The sequence below is a fragment of the Callithrix jacchus genome, chromosome 1 (assembly GCF_049354715.1).
Source record: "Callithrix jacchus isolate 240 chromosome 1, calJac240_pri, whole genome shotgun sequence".
Lineage (NCBI taxonomy): Eukaryota > Metazoa > Chordata > Mammalia > Primates > Cebidae > Callithrix > Callithrix jacchus.
In genome coordinates, this window is record NC_133502.1 from 70,872,008 (window position 1) to 70,894,320 (window position 22,313).

Below are 22,313 nucleotides of genomic sequence, written 5' to 3' on the forward strand. Positions count from 1 at the left end.
TCTGTGTGTCTGTCTCCGTGTATACATGTTCTCCATGTGCATATGTTCTGCATGTGTACTTATTCTCTGTGTGCCATGTTCTGTGTGTTTTGTGTGTGCATGTTTGTGTGCATGATTTGCACGTGTGTATTATCCATGTTCTCCATGTATGCGTGTCCTTGTGCGTGTTCTGCACATGTACATGTGTGCCTGTGTTCTGTGTGTGTTCTTCATGTGTGTGTTCTGTGTGTTCTGCAGATGCAGGTTCAGCATGTGTGCATGTCCTCTGTATGCCCATGTTCTGTGTGTGCATGATTTGCGCATGTGTGTATTCTCCGTGTTCTCCATGTATGTGTGTCCTTGTGCATGTTCTGCACATGCACATGTGTGCCTGTGTTCTGTGTGTGTTCTTCTTGTGTGTATTCTTCTTGTGTGTATATTCTGTGTGTTCTGCAGATGCAGGTTCAGCATATGCGCATGTCCCCTGTGTGCACGTTCTGCAACTGTGTGTGCTCTGCATGTGTGTTCTTTGTATGTGCATGATCTTCGTGTGTGTGTTCAGTGAGTGCGTGTGTCCTCCGTGTGTAGGGTTCTGCAAGTCTGCTGTTCTTTGTGCATTCACACGCGTGCAGCAGAGCCCCCCCTCTGATGGTGTCTTGGTGACCATGGCTCTGGGGGTGCTTGGGTCTTGGCAGAGCAGCCTCATCCTTGAGATTTTCCTTTATGATCAGACCAAGAGATTGCAGCTCTCCTGTGAAACTGTGGCCTTGAAGACCCTTAGGAATAGCTTTTTTTCTTCCAAATTGTTTCCTGGAGAGAAACAGCTGAGCAGAAGGACGTAGACCTTTGAGCAGGAAAATGGGGTGGTGCAAGCACCTGGCAGCCTCCTGGTACAGAGTCCATGGCGATCTCCTGGGGTGCGGGGTCCAGGCTGTTTGGCCACAGGGCAGACCTGTGGCGCCTTGGTCATGTGTGCCTCAAGGCTGGAACATGCTGGTCTCTGTGCCTGCTCGCCGCCCCCGCCCGCCACATGTGTGCACAGGGCAGCTGTGGGTTGGGGCTGTTGGCTTTCTGTTGGGGTGGCCCAGGGAACACCTCAGCCCTTGTATGCCTTTGAGACATGGCAGGTCTTGAGGCCTGCTCTTAGTCCCCTCTCCCTCGAGGCTGAGACCCTGGTTGAAGCCTCAGGAACCTTAATTTGGAACATCTGGGATTCTTCTGGTCTTGGTTTGTTGCTACCATTTCAGAGGGAGTTCTGTAGCATTTTGGGGTGGTGCTGAGGAAGAGCAGCTCTGAGAAGAATGGGGCAACTCTCAGGGCTTCGCCGGGGTGGAAAGAAGAAGGCTGCTTGTGGCAGAAGCAGGCCGGGGCCTTGGAGCCAGGCCTGCTGGTGGCATTGGCTGTGTGGCCTCTCTGGGTGCCTCAAGGCAGGGTGAAGTGAGTGCTGAAAGTCACCACTGCTGATGGTCCAAGCCCGCCCTTTCCCCAGGATCCAGGGGGATTCTCCATGTCATTTGGTAGGAAGCCCATAGGGCTGATCTGTCAGGGTCATATGGTGCCTGTGACCCTACTCTGACTAGGGGATTGGTGGGACACCCCCACGGCATGGCCAGGGAGGAGCCCCACACCTGTGGGCAGCAAGAGTGTGACCTTTCTGTGGCCTGGGAGAGAGATGGAAGATGCATTTCCATGCTGTGGTGGGAAGGTGGGGGTTCCCCTCTTTGGGGCCCCACTGTGAGGGTGGTGGGGTTGGGCAGGAGTCCCACAGCCTGACCCTGCACACTTGGGTGAGCAGGGCTCACAGCTGGTGTGGCTGATCCGTCGACAGCCTCATGGACTGTCCCCACGTGAGTGACTTCTCTGCCTCTCTGCAGTAAGCATGCTCCCACCCCAGGGATGTGGGCTGTGCTGATTCTGAGATTTGGGGAGGACAGTGAGGTATTGAGGGAGCTGGAGCTGTTTGTGTTGATGGAGGGGTAAGGGATGGGCAGGGTGGGCAGGGATGGGGGACTGGGGCATTACTCACTGTTGGGCCCTTGCTGGGTGACTAGAGGTGCTGGCCACAGTGGATGAGCAACAAGGATGGTTGTGCTTCCACACTGGGCATGTTCTGGGAGGCCTGGGTGCTATGGACAGTTGAGGAGGGAAGGCTAGCAGGTGACAAGAGGGCAGGGGTGGTGGGCTCTGCAAGGTGTGCTCATTCCACTTGTCATTTTATTTCACTTCAGTCATAATTTTTGGTCATTATTTTCTCACATACTCATGTATCCATGTAATGGTAATTTTAACAACCAATGTAAAGTATTCTCAGATGTGGCTGCCCTGTAACTAGATGAGCTATTCCTGACTGGGCAGTTTCGAGTTTGCACTTATAAACTTTGTTACAGATTTGTTTATAAGTTATTAGTGGTTATGCTGGAGATTGCAACATGTATCCAAAGTTATTGAAGTTTGAGATAAACTAGCACTTTTACCACATCTTAAGACATTTGAACTCCATTTACCCCCTCTTCCCTCCTTTTTGTGATAATGTTATATAATTTAACCCTCCATGTCTTTAATATCCCATATGACATTATTGAATTGTTCTTTTGTATAGTTAATACTAGCAGAGAGTGACAATGACGGATGCATTTATCCTTTCCATTGCTTTCTGTTTTTTCTTGCATTTCTGTCTGACACTACTTTGCCTTTACCTGAAGTTTTCTCCTTTGTATTCCATTTAGTGCCCATTTGCTGCTGCTGCTGCTGTCTCTAACTGAAAGCATTATTATTATTATTATTATTATTATTATTATTTGAGTCCCTATTATTATTTTTACTCTTGTTGCCCAGGCTGGAATGCAGTGATGTGATCTTGGCTCACTGCAACCTCCATCTGCCAGGTTCAAGCAATTCTGCCTCAGCCTCCTGAGTAGCTGGGATTACAGGTGGCCACCACCACTCCCGGGTAATTTTTGTATTTTCAGTAGAGATGGGGTTTCTCCATGTTGGTCAGGCTGGTCTTGAACTCCTGACCTCAGGTAATCTGCCCGCCTTGGCCTACCAAAGTGCTGGGATTATAGGTGTGAGCTACTGCGCCTAGCCCTTATTCTTATTTAAAGAATAATTTTGCTGGATACAGAATTTGAGATGAATAGTTTTTTCTTCATCATCACTTTTTAAAAATTAAAAAAAAAATTTTTTTTTTTGAGATGAGTCTTGCTCTGTGGCCCAGGCTGGAGTACAGTGGCATGATCTTGGATCACAGCAACCTTTGCCCCCAGGTTCAAGTGATGCTCCTGCCCCAGTCTCCCAAGTAGCTGGCATTACAGGTGGGTACCACCACACCCGGCTAATTTTTGTATTTTTAGTAGAGACAGGGTTTCACCATGTTGGCCAGGCTGGTCTCAAATTCCTGACCTCAAGTGATCCACCTGCCTTAGCCTCCCAAAGTGCTGGGATTACAGGCATGAGCCACCACACCCAGCCTCTTCATCACTTTAAGATGTTATTACATAGTCTTTTTCCACGGTTTCCGTTGAGGTCAGCTGTCAGTCTACTTGCTGCCCCTTTGAAGGTAGTGTCCCTCCCTGTCCTTTGCTGAGTTTAAAATATTCTCTTTGTGTTTGATTTGTATATTGTAATGTGCCCAGGTGTGGCTTTCTTTGTATCTAATCTGCTTGGGGCTTTTAGCACTTCTTGAATCTACTGGTGTCTTGCTTCAATTTTAGAAAATTTGGGGGCATTATTATTACTATTATTATTTTAGAGATGAGGCCTTGCTCTGTCACTCAGGGTGGAGTGCAGTGATGTAATGACAGCTCGTTACAACCTAGGACCGCTGGGCTCAGATAATCTTCTGATTTCAGCCTCCTGAGCAGCTGGAATTGCATGCATCACTATGCTTGGATGTTTAAATTTTTTTTTTTTTTTTTTTTTGAGATCGAGTTTTGCTCTTGTTACCCAGGCTGGAGTGCAATGGCGTGATCTCGGCTCACTGCAACCTCCACCTCCTGGGTTCAAGCAATTCTCCTGCTTCAGCCTCCTGAGTAGCTGGGATTACAGGCACACGCCACCATGCCCAGCTAATTATTTTTTTTTTGTATTTTTAGTAGAGACGGGGTTTCACCATGTTGACCAGGATGGTCTCTATCTCTTGACCTCGTGATCCACCTGCCTCAGCCTCCCAAAGTGCTGGGATTCTTGAGCCACCGCGCCTGGCCTTAAATTTTTTTTTTTATAGACAGGGTGTTGCTATGTTGCCCAAGCTGGTCACAAACTGGGGTATTATTTTTATTTATTATTTTTTGAGATGGAGTCTCACTCTGTCACTCAGGCTACATTTTAGTGGTGTGATCTCAGCTCACTGCAACCTCTACCTCCTGAGTTCAAACAATTCTTTCTGCCTCAGCCTCCCAAGTAGCTGAAATTACAGATGGCTGCTACCTTGCCTGGCTAATTTTTGTTATATTTAGTAGAGACATTTTTGCCATGTTGGCCAGGCTGGTCTCAAACTCCTGACCTCAGGCGATCTGCCCACCTTGGCCTCCCATAGTGCTGGGATTATAATAGGTGTGAGCCACAACACTGCCTTATTTTTAAAATACTGTTTTGGCCAGGCGCTGTGGCTCACGCCTGTAACTCCAGCACTTTGGGAGGCTGAGGTGGGTAGATCATGAGGTCAGGAGTTCAAGACCAGTCTGGACAAGATGGTAAAACCCCATTTCTACTAAAAATAGAAAAATTAACAGGGCATGGTGCCGGGTGCCTGTAATCCCAGCTGCTCCAGAGGCTGAGGCAGAGAATTGAACCGGGTAGGCAGAGGTTGCAGTGAGCCGAAATCACACCATCGCACTCCAGCCTGGGTGACAGTGAGACTCCATCTCCAAAAAAAAAAAAAAAAAAAAAAAAATACTGTTTTGATTTCATTCTTTATACTCTCTTTTTTCAGAACCCATTTGCACATAGGTTGGACTTTCTCCTTTCTTTTTCATGTGCATTTGTCCATGTTTCAGTTTGTTTTTTACTGGCTTCCAGTTTACTAATCCTCTCCTCACCTATGTCTAATCTGCTATTGAACTCAATAGATGGGTTTAATTTTACTTTTTAGTTCTAGATTTCCATTTGATTCTGATTTCATAGATTTTAGTTCTGATGAAATTATTTGTCTTGCTATTTTTTTGACCATACTAAATTTTTCTTTTCTTTTTTTTTTGAGATAGAGTCTTACTCTGTCACTCGGGCTGGGGTACAGTGGCATGATTTCAGATCACTGCAACATCCACTTCCGGGTTCAAGCAGTTCTCCTGCCTCAGCCTCCTCAGTACCTGAGATTACAGGTGCGTACCACCATGCCTGGCTAAGTTTTGTATTTTTAGTAGAGATGGGTTTCACCATGTTGACCAGGCAGGTCTCGAACTCCTGACCCTCAGAAGATCCACCCACCTCTGCCTCCCAAAGTGCTGGGATTACAGGTGTGAGCCACTGTGCCTGGCCTTGACCATACTAATTTTATACTAATTTTAAAGTCTGTGTCTGGTAACTGCAGTATTTGGATCCCTTGGGAATTTGTTGTTATCGTCTGTTTTTTTTCTTCTTTTATTTTTCATCATTTGGTCTTGTCTCCTGATCTTCTTGGTTATTTTTTATTGATGTGTTTAGAAATTATGGACATATTTGAGGCTCTGAATGATTTTATCTTTCTCTAGAGATTTACTTTTTTACTGCCTCTAGTAGGCAGCCGAATAAGAGCAAATCATCTTAATCCAATCTGGAATTGAACTGACTCAAAACTGTGTTTCAGCCTTTGTGAGGGCTGGCCGGTCTATTTTGTTTTATCCAGCCTTCTGGTGTACAGCCCTTCTGGAAGGGCTAATCTGAAAGCCTGCATGTCTACCGAGGTCTCTCTTCCTTGGCAGGCTCTGGGCTCTGATTGCTGTCTTCCCAGCCCTGTTAGACTGCTGAAGTTCTGCCCTGCTGCTCTGCTTTGAGTCTACTGCTTAGTGCTAATGCTCCAAGGGAGTCGTGTCCTATAGAAATGTAACGTGAGCCATAAATGTGAGCCATACATGCAATTTTCAGCTTAGCACTCACTTTAAACATATAAGAGGAGCAGGTGGGAGCCAGGCGTGGTGGTCCACATCTGTAGTCCCAGCACTTTGAGAGCCCGAGGTGGATGAAAACACTTGAGCCCAGGAGGTTGAGACTAGCCTGGGCAACATGGTGAAACCCATCTGCAAAAAATACTTTAGCTGGGTGTGGTAGTGCATGCCTTTAGTCCCAGTTACTGGGGAGGCTGAGGTGGGAGGACTACTTGAGCCTGGGAAGTCGAGGCTACAGTGAGCCACAATTACGCCATTGTACTTCCAGCCTAGGTGACAGACTGAGACCCTGTATCAAAAAATAAGAAACAAAAGTTAGCTAGGTGTGGTGTTGGGCCCCTGTGGTCCCAGCTGCTCTAGAGGCTGAGGCAGGAAAATTGCTTGAACCCAGGAGGTGGAGGTTGGAGTGAGCCAAGATCGCACCAGTGCCCTTCAGCCTGGGCAACAGCAAGACTCCGTCTTAAAAAAAAAAAAAGCCAGGCGTGGTGGCTTATGCCTGTAATCCCAGCACTTTAGGAGGCCGAGGCGGGCAGATCACGAGGTCAAGAGATCGAGACCATCCTGGCCAACATGGTGAAACCCCATCTCTACTAAAAAAATACAAAAATTAGTTGGGCATGGTGGCGCACACCTGTAGTCCCAGCTACTAGGGAGGCTGAGGCAGGAGAATTGGCTGAGGGGCGGAGGGACACAGGCCTGGACCCTGGTCTCTGCTGTGAAACCTGGTGCCATGTCACTGGGTGGCCACTTTCCTCTCCAAGGCCAGAGGTCAGCAGGCTGCCCTGGTCCTGCATGAGTCCTGAGGGTCAACCTGTCACATCCAGGCTCCCCACCCCCATCCATTCTCCCTCAGAAGCACGGGTTAGAGGGAAGGGTCCCTCCACTGCACTCCAGCCTGGCGACATAATGAGACTCTGTCTCCAAAAAAAAAAGAAACAAACAAAAAGACCTAAAAAAAAAAAAGTGGAATTAATTTTAATAGGTGGAATTTAGTATATCTAAAATACTATGTTTTTGATGCGAATCAATATAAAATCATCAATAAAATTCAAAAAGCCTTTTAAGAAGATACTACGTCACTGCCAGGTACTGTGCACTTACAGAACATCTCAACCTGGACTGGCCTCATTTGAAATGCTCATTAGCCACATGTGTAGCTACTGTTTTGGGCAACACAACTTTACTGGAAGAAGCAGTGCTGAGTGTGGGATTTCCTTTTCTCCAGGAGAGTCGGGACGGTGGCCTGAGGATGAGTGATGCTGGAGGTTTATTTCATGCATGTGTGTGCTCTGCATCTGCTGTCTTGATTGTGGTCCTCAAGGCTCTTGCTGCCAGTTCCGGGAGGTACTCAGGAGTCAGTTAATGGGATTGGGGAGCAGATGTGGGTGGGGGGGGCCTAACCTCTCCCCCACACTGCTTTACACCTCCGAGGTCCTCCTGTGGCCCTGATCTCATGATGCTGGTGCCCTCACTCCCCTGTCAAGCAGCCCGGTGCCATCCCTGGCTTAGAGGGACACCACAGATGTTTGTGCCTGGGCGTATGTTTATTCGGCAGACATCTCAGCCTGAGGCCAACACTGGCCTTGAGTCCCAGTAGCTGCGCTTCAAAGTCATCTTAGATCTTGGTGATAGCTTCAGCCACCTAGGGTTTCTGGGGAGGGAAGGAAGTGAGGTCTAGGTGACTTTATTCTGGGCGTAGGCTTAGAAGACTGAGCCAGAACCAGAGCCTTGTACACTAGCAGGCAGCAGAAGGCCCCACCCTTCCTCAGTGCCCAGAACTGGGGGTCTGGGTACCTCCCTATGTTGGAGGGGTGGGAGTAGGGGGAAGGGCCTGCCTGGGCGAGGGTCCACAAAACTCCGCAGACTATTAGATCCTCACCCACTGCCATCTTGGGGTGCCCTGAGCCTTTGAACCCTGTGTGGGGGCAGGGCAGCTGCAGTGATGACCCCAATAGCTTGGCCTCTGCAGCTGTCTCCTCAGAATTCCATGGAACTCCATAGGATTCCACAGGCCTTGCCCTGGGGCTGTCCTGCCTGTCGCACCCCACGGGAGCTGTCCTTGATGGTGGAGCTGCTAATCCTGCTGACCTGTGTCCCTGGTGCTGTCCAAATCTATCTTTAGGTGTTCCTGTGAGAAGCGGCCATGGGGTGGGGCTGGCCCTTGCTAGAAACCAGATACATGGTGTGGTCAGATGCAGGGGTGGCCGCCTGGCCTGTGCCCGCTGCGCTCCCAGTTACCTCGGGTGAGTGCCGACATGTCCTCCTGGGAAGGAGTCAGGCCTGCTCTCAGGAAAGTTTCTGGAGGTGGGATGGCCCTGTGGGGATTTCTCCTCCTCACTTGTGTACCCACTGGGCCAGCCCCGTTTTCCTTTTATCCTGAGGTGAACCACTGCTCTGGTCTGGGGCTGAGGGTACGAGCAGATATTTCCCTGTCAGGAAGTAATGTGGGTGTTCCCTGGAGAACAGGAAAACCCGCCTCCTTTGGGGCTGGCCCTGCATGGTGTCTGCTGCCTGTCGGTCTTGGGGTGTGTGTCTGGATTGTGTCACTGTCAGGGCCAGGGCTCCCCCGGCTTCCTGGGGTTTGGTTGTCCTGAGTTGGCTGCCCCAGCTCACCCATCTGCCCCAGGGACCCCTCCCTCTAACCCCTGCTTCTGAGGGAGAATGGATGGGGGTGGGGAGCCTGGATGTGACAGGTTGACCCTCAGGACTCATGCAGGACCAGGGCAGCCTGCTGACCTCTGGCCTTGGAGAGGAAAGTGGCCACCCAGTGACATGGCACCAGGTTTCATAGCAGAGACCAGGGTCCAGGCCTGTGTCCCTCCGCCCCTCAGCTGCCCATGTTAAGCCCATCTCTAGCCAGGAGAGAAGGGCACCTGGATGTCCCTAGAGGGGCATGAGTTCAAGCTCTCTCCCTCCAGCCTGGAGGTGCCCTGGGACGTGGTGACCCCCTGATGAGGTAGGTTTCTCTCAGCCATTTTCCCCAAATGTGAATGCTCTTTATCCACCAACACCCCCGGTCCATTTGTCAGTGTGCCATGGGTGGGGCCGTGGTAGCTCTGGGTAGCGCTGAGTTCGAGTTCCTCCTGCTCCTCTCTTTCAAAAAGTGCATCCATGGGCAAATGCTTATCAGTTCTTCTGACCGTAGTAGGGGTACCTGTGTCCAAAAGTGTGGATGTGGACCCTGGGGAGAAAGCTGTTTCACGTTCCCCTCAGAGACTTGTAATGCTAAGGGTGAAGTGTGAATCCTTTCCAAGTTTGTCAGGGGCTTTTAGCTCATAGTCTTCATTTAAGGATGCTGGTCCTTGGGCAGGCCCCCATCCACAGCGGGCTGGGCAGGTGCCTGCTCGAGGCAGTGAGGGCCAAGGCTCAGCCCATCTGGGGTCCTACAGTCCTGAGAGGGGGACACTCAGGCAGAAGAAGCTGTGTGGGGGCTCCTTTGCTTGTCTGGAGCTCTAGGTCAGACCTGCAAGCTTTAAAACTGTTATTTGGAAATAAAATGCTGAGTGGTGGCGACAGCCCACATGCCACGTGCCCAGCTCCACCTGTTGCCACCAGCTTGCCCACCTGCTTCCTCGCTTGGGCTCTGGCAGTTCTGATCCAGCTGAGCGCAGGTGCAGATGTACTGCTGGCCTTGGTGCCCTGCCCTGGAAGCCTGGAGCATGCAGGCACATCCAGGCCCCACCCTGCTTAGCTCCCGGCTCCTCCTGGCTAGGACATCACCTGGCGTTGGAGCCCTGGGCCCAAAGGGGATCCTCCTCCCTCCAGGACAGGGTTCCCTGGCTGCAGGGTTGTGGGGGAGGGAGTCTTGGTTGTTTAAAGTGGTTCCCCCGGGGTGTGAATGAGCATGGGTCCTGCCTGTTTGATCTGCCAGGGGTCAGGGCTCCCTTGAAGGCAGATGCACCACCCAGAGCCCATGAGGATGTATGCAGGGTGCATCTTACTGGCTGAGGGCTGGACACTGTTAGGGGATGGGTGCTGCTATCCACCCATTACACAAATGGGGAGCTGAGCTGAGAGGGTCAGTGTCTCGCCTGGGTTCCACCCCTGTCTCTGCGGGTGGAACAGCCTTTCCTGCTCTGTCTACGCCACCCAACACCAGTGCAGGACAGGACATGGTAGGGAGGGGCCGAGGGCGAGGCCGGCTCTGCCAGCTGCTGTTCTGGGCAGCTGCACCTGTCAGCACAGCCTTGCACCAACCCTGAGGAGACCTCTGACCTTTCCTGTTTTGTGAAGGGGGATGGGGCCCAGTGGACGACCCTGCAGCCCAGCCAGGAGCAGATGGACAGAGACTAACTGGATGGCACATCCTGGCTGCTGTTGGGCAGAGGGTTGGGTCTCTCAGGCCCTAACTGGGGAGACCTCCGTGGGGTGGCCTGAGGAGGGGCCTGGGGGCTGCCCAGCTCTGGGTGAGGTTCATGTTGCAAGGAAGGACCTCATCTTGTCTGTGGACTGTGAGGCTTCAGGTCCAGGGAGAGGCTTTGTGGGTGTGGTGGACCCAGGGAGTTGGGCACGTTGGAAAGGCCCCTGCCTGCCTGTGCTGCCGCAGCGTCTGGTCTCAGGTGGCCCACAGTCCTGTCAGCTGCACCCCGTCATGGCTCATTGCCTCAGGGTTCCTGATGTGTCTGGGTTGCCCAGCTGTGTCCCCCTTTGGTCCTCTTCTGTCTTGGCCTTCATGGCTCCCTCTTCCCGGGCTGCCCACCCATCTCACATAGTGACAGCTCAACTGGCTTCCCACGATGGCCCTGTCTTTGCCCACGATGGAGGGTAACGGGTGGGCCTGGGATGGGGAGGGCTCTTCCAGCCTGTGCTGCAACCAGAGCCCTGCACAGAGGTCCTGTCCCAAAACTGACTTGCCATGCTCATGCTGGGCATGGGGGCTTCCTAACAGGGGCTGGGTGGGGACCCCTGACCTCCCCTGGACCTTCCCTTGCTGCTGGCCCTAATGCTGGGCCCTGGCCTGGAGGCCTGCATGGACCAGACACAAACCCTATTGCATGTGTTCAGTAAAACCTAGTGGAGTCCCTGGGAGAGCTGCCAGCTGGTCCCAGGGAAGGACAGCTGGAGTTTTGTACATGCTTGAGGGAGTGTGGAGAGTTCGTGGCATGGCCATGGCAGATTCCCTCCACCCATCTACTAGCTGACAGGATCAGGCTTTCACAGTTTCAGAATCCACACACCAGAACGATGCTGGGCCTGCCTCCTTCTAGACATGATTTAGAGTCACTCACGGACACCCCAAGTAATTGGCTCAAGAGCTCCATCTGGCTCAATAACGGAGGTACTTTCAACAAAATTAGTTATCTCTGCTTTGGTCAACTATTTACTGCTAATTTACAGTGGTGATTCAGTCCTGAAGAAAATCCTTTGGTCCTCAGAGTCTTATGATTGCAGGAAACTATGAAAAGCTAGATTCCAATAGGAATGATGTGATGGCAGGAAAGCGTGGTGGGCAGTCCGTGAGAGGCTTATGGGAAGAGCCACATCGTGTCCATCAGCTCTGTGGTAACAGAGGTGTGCGTCCTCATTGGAGCTGGAGGTGCGTTGATTCACATGTTTAGAGATAGCTGGTGGAGGACATCAGATTGCTGATATTTGGCTTCCACGGGAAACATTTCAAAGAACATTTTTTAAAAGTCGGTATTTATAAAATGCTGGAAATGGCATCTTCTACAACTGGTTGAACCTATGATGACACATTTTAGATCTCCGCTTACCCCTGGGGCAGGCAGGTGAGTTCTTTCTGTATGTGGGTGACAGGGTGAGTACTGTTGTGTGTGTAGCAGGGTCCCAGGTGGCCTTTAAGAGAGCAAAGCTCACTTGGCACTTCCCCTGATCCCTCTGCCCCTCCCCACCCCTTTTTTTTTTGAGACAGGGTCTTGCTGTGTGGCCCAGGCTGGATTGCAGTGGCAAGATCTTGGTTCAACTGCAGACCTTGTCTTCTGGGCTCACACCATTCTCCCATCTCAGCCTCCCAAGTAATGGGACACCAGGCATGCGCCACCACACCTGGCTAATAATTCTTCCCTCCCTTTTTAAAGAAAACAGTATGATTTATAAAAGCAACCAGGGGCCAGATATTCAAGTTCAGGCTTCTGCCTCAGAGAATTAGAAACTTCTTGGAGCCCATGACAAAGAAGGCTGAATGTGGGAAGAGCCCAGTGCTGCCGGCTCCCCCCCACTGAGCACCTCCAACTCTGGCTGCACTCACCCAGATGGAGGGTGGGGTCTGGGACAGGTCACTGGCGTCAGGGTCCCTTTTCTGCGAACAACTCTGGGGCATATCAGCCCCTGTCTGTGACTCCTCACACTCCTTGGCCTCTTTGATTTGGTGGTGTTGGGAAAATGTTTTCCTTGATAATGTTTTTAAAAGCATGAATTAGAAGACACATACACTGGTTTACCTGTAAATACAATTATGCATTTTGTTGCTCAAGATGAGGTTAAAGAGGGAGCTTGGGTTTAAGGGAAGTGACTTTGTTTTTAGACTGGCAGTGACTGTTGGTGGCAGTGGGTGGAAGAACTCTGTCAGGCCTCCCCTTTGCTGGCCGATGGTGGGTGCCTGGTGTTGATATCATATTGGCTTTACTGAGCCCACTGGCCACTCGCTGTGGAGCAAGCCGAGTGCCTGCCTCTTGTCCAGGCAGTGGTCTGTTGCCTGGCCCTGTGGTGACAAAAACCATCCGCTGCCCAAACATCACGACTGCCCAGAGGCCTCTTCCTCCAGGGACCCCAGACCTGCCCATGCCTTAGGTGGGGTTGGGGGTGCCCTTCTGCCCAGGCTGCCTAAAACTGGAGCTTTTCCTCGGGGCCAGGGGTGCCCTGACCGGTAAATTTTGGCAGTGTGTGGTTGCATATTTACTGGTTTGTCATCTGTTGGCCACTTTCCCCATGGGGTTGTGAACAGCCCTTTCTGCACACCCAGAGCCTCCGTGGCTGAGCGACTCCAGACAGAGCATGGGGGACAGTGTGGCTTGCTCTGCACCAGCCTTTCCCGTGTACTTGTCAAACCCTGACTTCCTGGAAGCAGATTCTCTCCCCACTTTGTGGTGAAAGGACGGGCAGGAGCCTGCTGGCCCCCAGCTGGGGTGGACTGGTTCAAATCTTCTGGACCTGGGAGTGGCAGGGAGGCCCTTCCCACTAGGAGGGTGTGGAGTGTGTGGGGATGCTGGGCCTCCCTGGAGCAGTAGGGACCCTCCCAGGTGATGGAGGGGACGGGAGGACATGTATTTGGTGGCAGTCTCATGCTTTCTTCCCAGTGTGTCCCCATGGATGTCGTGACTTTTGGGTGTGAGGACTTAAGTGACAGGGCTGTAAGTCCTTGGTTAGGCCTGAGCTCTAGCAGGGGCCTGGTGTCCTGGCATCTTGTACTTGGGGTCTCTGTCCTGGGCCAGTTCTCTGTGCACAGGACCGTTGTGGACAGAGATGCTCCACACTTCCTTTGATTTTGACTTACGGCCCCACGGGGCTGCAGCGAGGCCCTGTAGCGGGCTTGTCTCCTGAGGTTCTACCTTGCTGGTTCTGGGCACCCCCGTCTGCCAAAGTGGGCGTGGGCCTCATCTCCTGGTGGGACCTAGTTCTGCCCCTTCAAGAGGTTGGATTTTGTGGTTCTGTCTAGCCAGAAGGAGGATGCTACAGAATCCAAGTATGCCCCTAGTAGGTCTGATATCTCCAACTGTTTACTGGGGACTGTTCTGGCAGAGCAGGTTGGCCCTGAAATGTCACAGGAGGGGGCTACCTGCAGACACCCTGGCATGTTCAAGGGCAAGAACCTCTGATGCTCTCAGTCAACACCAAAGGCAGTCCCAGTGTGTTTCTCAGGTGTCCTGGGAGCGCTGGGAAGGCCCATTGGGACCAAGAATCTTCTGACCACCCTGGCTGTGTGACCTGCATGGCCCCTGAGGGGCTTTGCTGCCTGGCTTGGAGAGTGCTGTCCTGCCCCACCTGTGAGTGACCCATAGGGCCTTTTCCCTCGAGTAAATAAGAGCTGGCATTGTCCCAGAATGCCTTAAATCTTTTGTATCTGATTGATTTTCACATTATGAGGACACAAGAGCCATGAATTTACACAGCACTGGGGACTTGGTAGGAGGAAGATTGGTGCTGATTGACTTTACCCTCCAGTGCCTAGGAGGGAGGAGTATTTGGTGCTGATGAACCTTACCCTCCAGTGCCTGGGAGGGTGGAGTATCTGGTGCTGATCGACCTTACCCTCCAGTGTCTGGGAGGGAGGAGTATCATGTTGAGTGATCAGCCAGCCAGTAGCCCCTTGTCCCCAACTCAACACCAAACCTTTAAGCACCTGGTGAGCCTGGCAGGATTTGGGAATCGCTCAGGGAGCAGGTGCATTCTTCCTGCACTGGCTTGTTGACTGTGAGCCTTTCCTAGTGGGTTGATGAATAAATTCAGTTCACAGATGGTTCATGGAGCTGCTCCTGTCATGCAGGCCAACCCGAGACCAGCAAACAAGTGATGAGGATGTGGACCAGTTCTGTAGGGGCAGCATGCCTTGTAGCTGGGCTCTGGGCAAGGCTCAGAGGGGGACACACTAGCCAACCATTAAAGTACCAAGCAGGCTGGGCATGGTGGCTCACACCTGTAATCCATCCCAGCACTTTCGGAGGCTAAGGCAGGAGGATTTCTTGAGCCTAGGAGTTCAAGAGCAGCCTGGGCAACATAGTGAGAGACCCCATCTCTGAAAAAAAAAAAAAAAATAGCCAGCGTGGTACCATTTGCTTGTAGTCCCTGCTACTTGAGAGGCTGAGGTGGGAGAATCACCTGAGCCCAGTAAATTGAGGCTGCAGTCAGCTATGATCATGTCATTGCACTCCAGCCTGGGTGACAGATTGAGACCTTGTCTCACCTACTAAAAAAATTACCAAGCAGTGTGTCACATTGATTAAAATAGTTGTGTGGCATGCAATATAAAATGAGATCCTCTTCCCTTCTTAGCCCCCTCCAAGAGGCACCATTGTTAACCATTTCTGACTTTCATATCTGAAATATTTCAATGTTGGTAGGTAACTGCTGTGAAAAATGAAGAATGTAGTGCATGCAGGGTACATCCCTCTACCTCCCGTTTTTTTTCTTAGTCATTTAGAATGTGAACATTTTGCTCTGAAACTACAATGAAATGTTTTACACGTAACTCTTGGTGCTAAAATACTGGCAAAAATAACTTGTGCTATAAATGATTCTGTGAGTCTCCTCTGGAATCAAGGACTAAGCGCACTAAGTGGGAATTGTGAACTGACATGCTGTTTCTCAGAGAAGGCTTCCTGGGCGAACTGGCCTAGCTGAGCACCACCATCTCCTCTGGAGCTTTTTTCACCCCCGGGGACCTCTAGGGTCACCCTGGCTGCATGTCTTTCTGTTGCGTTATGTGTTGTGGAAACATTTCTTCCAGGAACTTGTTTCACCTAGACTGCATGAGAAGTTAACGTTGAGCTCTTGCATGTCTGAAATGAGTCTGGACCGCCTGGCTTGGTGTCCATTTGGCAGGGTATAGAATTCCCAGTTAGCACTTTGAGGACACTGCCCCCGCCACCTGCACCCAGCGTTGCGATTAGACTCGCTGCCCATTTGGGCTATTCCTTTGCAGATACGACTTGCTTGGGGTTCTGACATTTCACTAGAACAGGCTGGAGGTGGGCTGTTCATTTACTCTGACCTGGTCTTGGTGGGCCATTTTATTCTAAATTGTTCTCCTTCCAGCTCAGAGAAATGCTATTTTACTGTCTGTTTATACTTCATGATATCTGTTCTTTGAAACCTTTTGACATAGTTTGACTTCCACGCAGTTCTTCCATGTATCTTAATGTTTCTCTTCTATTTTCTTTCTTCTACTTCTCTCATTTGGTCTTTGGATTTTTTTCCTTCTTTTCTTTGCATATGAGAAATTGAAGTGTAATTTACATGTAACGAAACACACAGAACTTAAGTGTGCAAGTTGAGCTCTGACAAAGGCACACAGAGGTGCAGCCCACGTGCTCTGTTACGATGTGGACCATTCCTCTCTCACGCCCAACCCCAGGATCTCTTGGCTCCCACCCCAGAGGCAACCATTATTCTGATGGCATTCCCCACATCCCCACATATTAGTCCATCTTTTCCAGAGTTTCACATGAAGATGGGGTCCCACTGGACACGTTCTTTTGTTTGGCTTCTTTTGTTCAGTCGATGCTTTTGGCCCTCCCCTGTGCTGCTGAGAAGCAGGAGTATGCTCCTTTTTGCTGCTGAGCCATGGTCCCATTTGCATGGGTGCAGCATCGTTCACTCACCTGGCCCCAAATGTTTTGGTGGTTTCTAGGTGGGGCTGTGATGAATAAAGCTGCTTTGAATATCCAAGTCCATTTTTTAATGGACTTATATTTTCTTTTCTTTTCTTCTTTTTTTTTTTGAGACAGAGTCTCTCACTGTTGCCCGGGCTGGAGCGCAGTGGCATGATCTTGGCTTGGCTCACTGTAACCTCTGTCTCCTGGGTTTAAGCGATTCTCTGGCCTCAGCCTCCCAAGTAGCTGGGATTATAGGCACCCACCACCATGCCTAGCTAATTTTCTTGTATTTTTAGTAGAGACGGGGTTTCACTATGTTGGCCAGGCTGGTCTCCAACTCCTGACCTCATTATCCACCTGCCTCAGCCTCCCAAAGTGCTGGGATTACAGATATGAGCCCCCGTGTCTGGCACGTTTTCTTTCCTCCCACATGGATTCCAGGAGGGGAGTGGGTGGACACAGAGCAGGTGTGAACCCTGCCAAGCCCTCCTCTGAGGGCTGCACTACCTGAACTCCTGGCAGCAGTGTGCCAGGTCGGGCTCGCTGTTCCCCAGCCTCCCCAGTAGTTGGAAGTATCCGTCTTTTAATTTAGCCCTTCTGGGGGGTGTGGGGTGCATCTCAGTGTGGTCTTTGTTGGCATTTTCCCAGCAGCTGATGCTGCTTAGCCTCTTTCCATGTGCTATTGGCCATTTCTGCGTCTTTGGTGTAGTATCTGTTCATGTGTTTATTATTGAATTAGAGGAGTTCTCTATACATTTTGGATCTGAGTCCTTTGTCAGATATATGTATTGAGAATAGTTTTTCCCAGTTTGCGGCTTGACTTAATAACCTTTTTTTGGGAGCTGGGGTCCCACTGTGTTACTCGGGCTAGTCTCGAGCTCCTGGGTTCCAGCCATCCTCTGCCTCAGCCTCCCGAGTAACTGGGACTACAGGCGTGAGCTGCACCTGGCTAAATAACCATTTTTTATGAATAGAACAAGTTTCCATTTTATTGTCTGTGTTAAACATGAACTTTTTTATACTTAATGTTTACTGGATTATGGAATATCTTATTTCTAAAACACTGAGCTTGTTAGTAAGAGCAGTCCCCATCCCTGTGTAAATGTGGAAGAGCTCCTTCTCTAGTGTTCCTTTCCAAATAGAAGCTTGGTTTATCTTACTTGTGTCAACTTCTTGAGTCTTTATGGGAGCATTGGTTAGATTTTTTTTGGAGTTGCCATTGGTCTATGAATTATTTGTTTTCTGGGTTGGCCCCATCATGACGATGGCTTCTCTGGGTATTGCTTGGCCCTATGGTGAGGTCACTGTGCAGTCCCACACTGGAATGAAGGGGCCTATGAGAGTTCATGCTGTGCAGAGGGGTCTGGTGGTCGATGGAGGAAGAACTGTCTCATGGGTGCAGCCACATTTGGGATCTAATTTTTCCCCCAAGATGATCCTTGTCGAGGTCCTGCCGCTTCTCCTCTCTGCGTTGGAGTCTGGCTTGACGTCCTTTGGGCCCTTCTGGAAGGGTTCAGGGGTCTTGGCTTGCATATACTTTCACTCTGATCTCTCCTCTCATCTCCAGATTTACCTGCTTTCTGTGTGTTTAGAATTCCCCGGAATTTTGCTGTTCTGTGTTCAGTTGTGTTTCTGGTTTCCTTCTGAAAATACGCATGTTTCTTTTCTGACGTTCCCATGGGAATTGGTGGAAGGGAGGCAGGTGTTGTTCTGTGGGCTCATTGGACCAGAACAAGGGGGTGATCTTGGAGGCAGGACCTTGGGTGGAGGTGAGAAGGGCATGGCATGTATGCAGCAGGAGGAGAGGCCTTGGCTGGGCCTGTGGAGGTGGCTGTCACCTCATGAGGGGAAGTTGGAAGCACATGGAGCCTTCAGGGCCATGAAAACTCCCTGGGTGTATTCTGAGCCCTCTTTGGAGAGAATCCACTGAAGGATTTGGGGAAAGGGAAGGCCAGGATCCGAGGGGACTGCAGTGAGGGATGAGGTGGGGAACAGGGTGGTGAGGGATGGGCGAGCTCGGACAGGGTGGTGGGAGGCAGAGGAGAGAGGCAGAGGCTGACCCCTTGGACCCCATAACCCTGGACACAGCCCCCACAAAAGGACCTCAGCAAAAAATTAAAAAGGCGGAGGCTGGGCAGGTAGGGGCAGAGTGGCTATTGCTGGGGCATGTTTGAATGTGGTGCCTGGAATTGGTGACCCGTCGTGGGACAGTGGGCAGAGCAGGCATATGAGGCATTCACCTGATCAGGGTTCACAGGAGATGATGGTGGTGTTTGTTTGCTGTTTCCTATTTTAAAGTTAGGTCAGTGACTGATTCTGCTGGCCTATGCAGACACAGTGGCGCAAGGGTCTGTGGAGGTGTCTGCTGTGTCCTCCCATACCGGAGGGCCTGGGCTGCCCTCTGGGCTGTCAGCTGGTCAGTGTGGCTCAGCTGGGGCTTTTCTCTTCCCTGCATCCTCAGCTCTTGTCTCAGGTACCTGTCCATGTCTCCTTTGGTCTGCTGGGCCCTGAGCACTTCCTCCAAGTTGTGTATACATTAGAGGTAAACTGATGGTTCATTCTTTTCAGAAACACAGAAAGTGAGTGATTGTGGAGGAAGCAAAGGCTTCAGACGTGTTTTTATGGAAACAATGCACAAGTGTGGCAGTGTGGATTTGTGAGACTTCTTTGGCTTCGTAGGATATCTTTTTGCTGAGGTCCATTTGTGGGGACTGTGTCCAGGGTTTTGGGGGCCAGGGGGGTCAGCTGTTTGGTGCCAGTGGCTGTGTGCCCCTTTGTTGTAGCCGTTCGGATACCTGTGGGTATAGGAAGGGCTGGTCCTACTGCCCCCAGAGCCACTGGGATGTGCCACCGCCGTGTCCCCTCCTATGTCCCATCTCTTGCCCACTCAGCATGTCTCTTGCCCTCTAGGACCGGAAGCTTACCAAGCTGGAGCGGCAGCGGTTCAAGGAAGAGGCTGAGATGCTGAAAGGCCTGCAGCACCCCAACATCGTGCGCTTCTACGACTTCTGGGAGTCTAGCGCTAAGGGCAAGAGGTGCATTGTGCTGGTGACCGAGCTGATGACCTCGGGCACCCTGAAGACGTAAGCTCCACTTCCTGAGGGCTTGGTGGGGGTCTTGGCATAGGTGCAGGGCCACCATAGCTGGGGGCGAGATCCTGGGCTACCAGGGTGGTCCTGGCTGGTGCCTGTGGGAGGCTGTTTCCTTTTCCTCTCCTGCGTGGGATGCCAGCAGGTGGTTTACTTCCCAGGGAGGTGGTTGATCTGTCTGGTGTCTGGTCCCTGTTTCTGGCCGGGGTTCTGTTTCCTCCTGGAAGCCAGCCCCTCACATCTTCAGGTTCAGGAAGCAGCCTGGGCGGGGTGCACAGCAGGGACTGTGGGATTCTGAGGACGTGGAAGTGGTTAGTGAGGGCTGAGGGGTGGGGAGTGGGGTGGCCATGGCAGCCTGTTGCTGCTCACTAAGGCCCCAGTCTGCATTGCGGGGATGGGGGCTACCCTCCAGGTGCTGCCTGCTCAGGGACCTGGCTCCAGCTGTGTGACACCTGACCAAGGGCAGGACTGTCTGGCCATCCTGTCCGGTAGTCTTACTTTCACTACCTGTCACAGATTTGTGCCATGTACATGGAAGTAGTCTTAGTACCAGGCCTGAGGAGCATTAGGTAAGGGCTTTGCTAGGGAGCCGCTGCTGGCGAGCTGCTTGGTGAGCTGTGCCCGTGCACCCCTGCAGGTACCTGAAGCGGTTCAAGGTGATGAAGCCCAAGGTTCTCCGCAGCTGGTGCCGGCAGATCCTGAAAGGCCTGCTGTTCCTGCATACAAGGACGCCGCCCATTATCCACCGAGACCTGAAATGCGACAATATTTTTATCACTGGACCAACTGGGTCTGTGAAGATTGGCGACTTGGGCCTGGCCACTCTCAAAAGAGCGTCATTTGCCAAAAGTGTGATAGGTAAACTGCTTCTCCACCCCAGGTCCTGGGAGCCCATGAGAGGCCGGGCAGCGTTCAGGGCTGGCAAGCATCCAGTTTTGCTCAGACCTGGTGGAGATCTGATGGGAGGAGCATCTCGGTGAGGGCCAGGTGGTCTTTGGTAATCGCCACGCCTTTGGCAGCTCAGCTGTGGGGCCTGCCCACTTGGTGAATGCCCAGACACCTTGGGCTAGGACAGCTGACTCACCTCCCTCCCTCCCCTGTTGCTCCCACCCTGTCCAACTGTTCCCTCTGTGGCTGTGGCTTGGGTGCCAGGTCTGATTTTCTAGCAGGGGAGGTAGGCTGGGTGCCGATGCCCGTGGTGTGTGTGGGTGCTGTGGGCACTCAGGAGAGGGAAGCTGCCCTGACCACAGAGGAACTTGGGAGGTTTGTGGCCAGTGATACTAGAGCTGTCTCAGCCGGCAGGGAGGGGCCACCCAGGGTGTGAGGCTCAACAAAGTGAGAACTTGGAGTATCTGGGGAATCCACATACCTGTGGGGCAGGGCACAGAGCAGGCATTGTGCACAGGATGGGAGCAGGGTGCCAAGGAATTAATTCAGTTTGTTGGGCTTTTCAGGCCTCATTGCAGATGCCCCTGCTGTGAGAAGCCTTTCTGGTCTCCTTTTGGGGCAAGATGCCCTTGACCCTAGGAGCAGCTGGGCCAGAGCTTCTTTGCAGAGACCAGGGGTTGGCACTGTGCCACGTGCCTGGCCCCAGGTGTGCTCCTGGCACAGTGGGTGCAGAGTCCACTAGTTCTGGGTGGGGGACTCCATGGGCTTTGAAAAGAATGCTTGGGTGGCCATGGAGCAGCTGTTTCTGGGGTCAGGAAGATGGGAATGCTCCAACATGCACAGGGGAAGCAACATGGGTCAGGGCTCAGGAAGCCCAGATGGGACCCAATCAGATTAGAGTGGGAGAGGCTCCCCAGTGTTAATTAAGACCCAGTGTGCCCCTGATGTGAGGGCAGGACAGTGAGCAGTTGATCTCGGGGCTTTGTGAATTCTTACTTCTGCCGCATGTTTGGGGACAGAACTTGGCAGGTGTGGGGAAAATGAAACTCCAGGAGCTGCTTTGGTTTGAGAAGTATGTTCAGAATGTGACGTCTGGGGCAGGGTGGTTGCCTGGGGGTGGTCCCTTGGACACAGAGTCTCTGGCAGTCTTGGGGAGCTGAGTGATGGGGCTTAGGGGCTGACTCAGGATTCGGTTTCTCCAGCTGTGAAATGGGTATAGAGGTGAGGGTCTCTGCTCCCTCCTGGAGGGACTGAGAGCAAGGACCCAGGATTAAGGCGAGCTCATGCCCCAGGGCTGTGAGCTCTGCACACTTTCTGGGGAGATTTTGCAGATTTGGCCTTGGAAGTGATAGGAATCCAGGTCTCAAACCCTGGGCTTCGTTGGGTGGTGTGAGGGAGGCTCAGGATCTCCCACTTAGGAGTGAACACTCCTGGAGGAAAAAGCACAGCCCACTGTGAAGCCACCACCCTGGCAGCACCCCTCGGCTTCCTCTGGCTGGATGGCTCTAAGCCCTTTTGGAAATGAGGTTTTGAGTTGCTGGATCAGGTTGAGACAAAGGCCAGGTGTTTCCAGCAGGCACAGTGGGGTCCTTGTGCCCCACATGGGTGCCCAGCTCTGTGGGGTGTCCCTTGTCACCCAGCTTTTGCTCAGCTGGAGTCCAGGAAGCTTTGGTTAGAGAGGCTGCAACCAGGAGTGTCCTCAGCTGCCCAGGCTCCTAGAGAATGAGACTCTGTTGATGTGACACCCAGGAGCACTGGGCAGTAAGGCCAGTCTTCAGCAAGGGGCCAACAGCTGGTGGAGGGAGGACTGTGGCCAGGTGGGGGGTTCCCCTTAGGCATGTTACCCAGGTGTCTCCCTAGTCCTATGAATAGGAACCCCTAGGTCTATTTATAGGAACCCCCCCAGGCCTATTTGTAGGGCTCCTCCTGGCCTGTGAATGGTGTTGGCCCTAGCTGCCCACAGGTGCTGGCCCTGATGGTAAACAGGTCCCACCCTCCTGGGG

At 51.9% G+C, this 22,313-nt stretch overlaps 1 protein-coding gene across 50 annotated transcripts in view; it reads left to right on the plus strand.

The window, feature by feature from the left end:
• WNK2 (WNK lysine deficient protein kinase 2) overlaps positions 1 to 22,313 on the plus strand; it is a 135,259-nt gene that overhangs the window by 24,107 nt on the left and 88,839 nt on the right. For all 50 annotated transcript variants that reach the window (XR_013532098.1, XR_013532080.1, XR_013532081.1 and 47 more), the window contains exons 3-4: positions 19,244 to 19,416; positions 20,060 to 20,280. Coding sequence is in view for 47 of the 50 variants with exons in the window: in XM_035298763.3 (XP_035154654.3) it covers positions 19,244 to 19,416; positions 20,060 to 20,280 (394 nt within the window). In the remaining 3 variants the exon portion in view is untranslated. The remainder of the gene's footprint in view (positions 1 to 19,243; positions 19,417 to 20,059; positions 20,281 to 22,313) is intronic.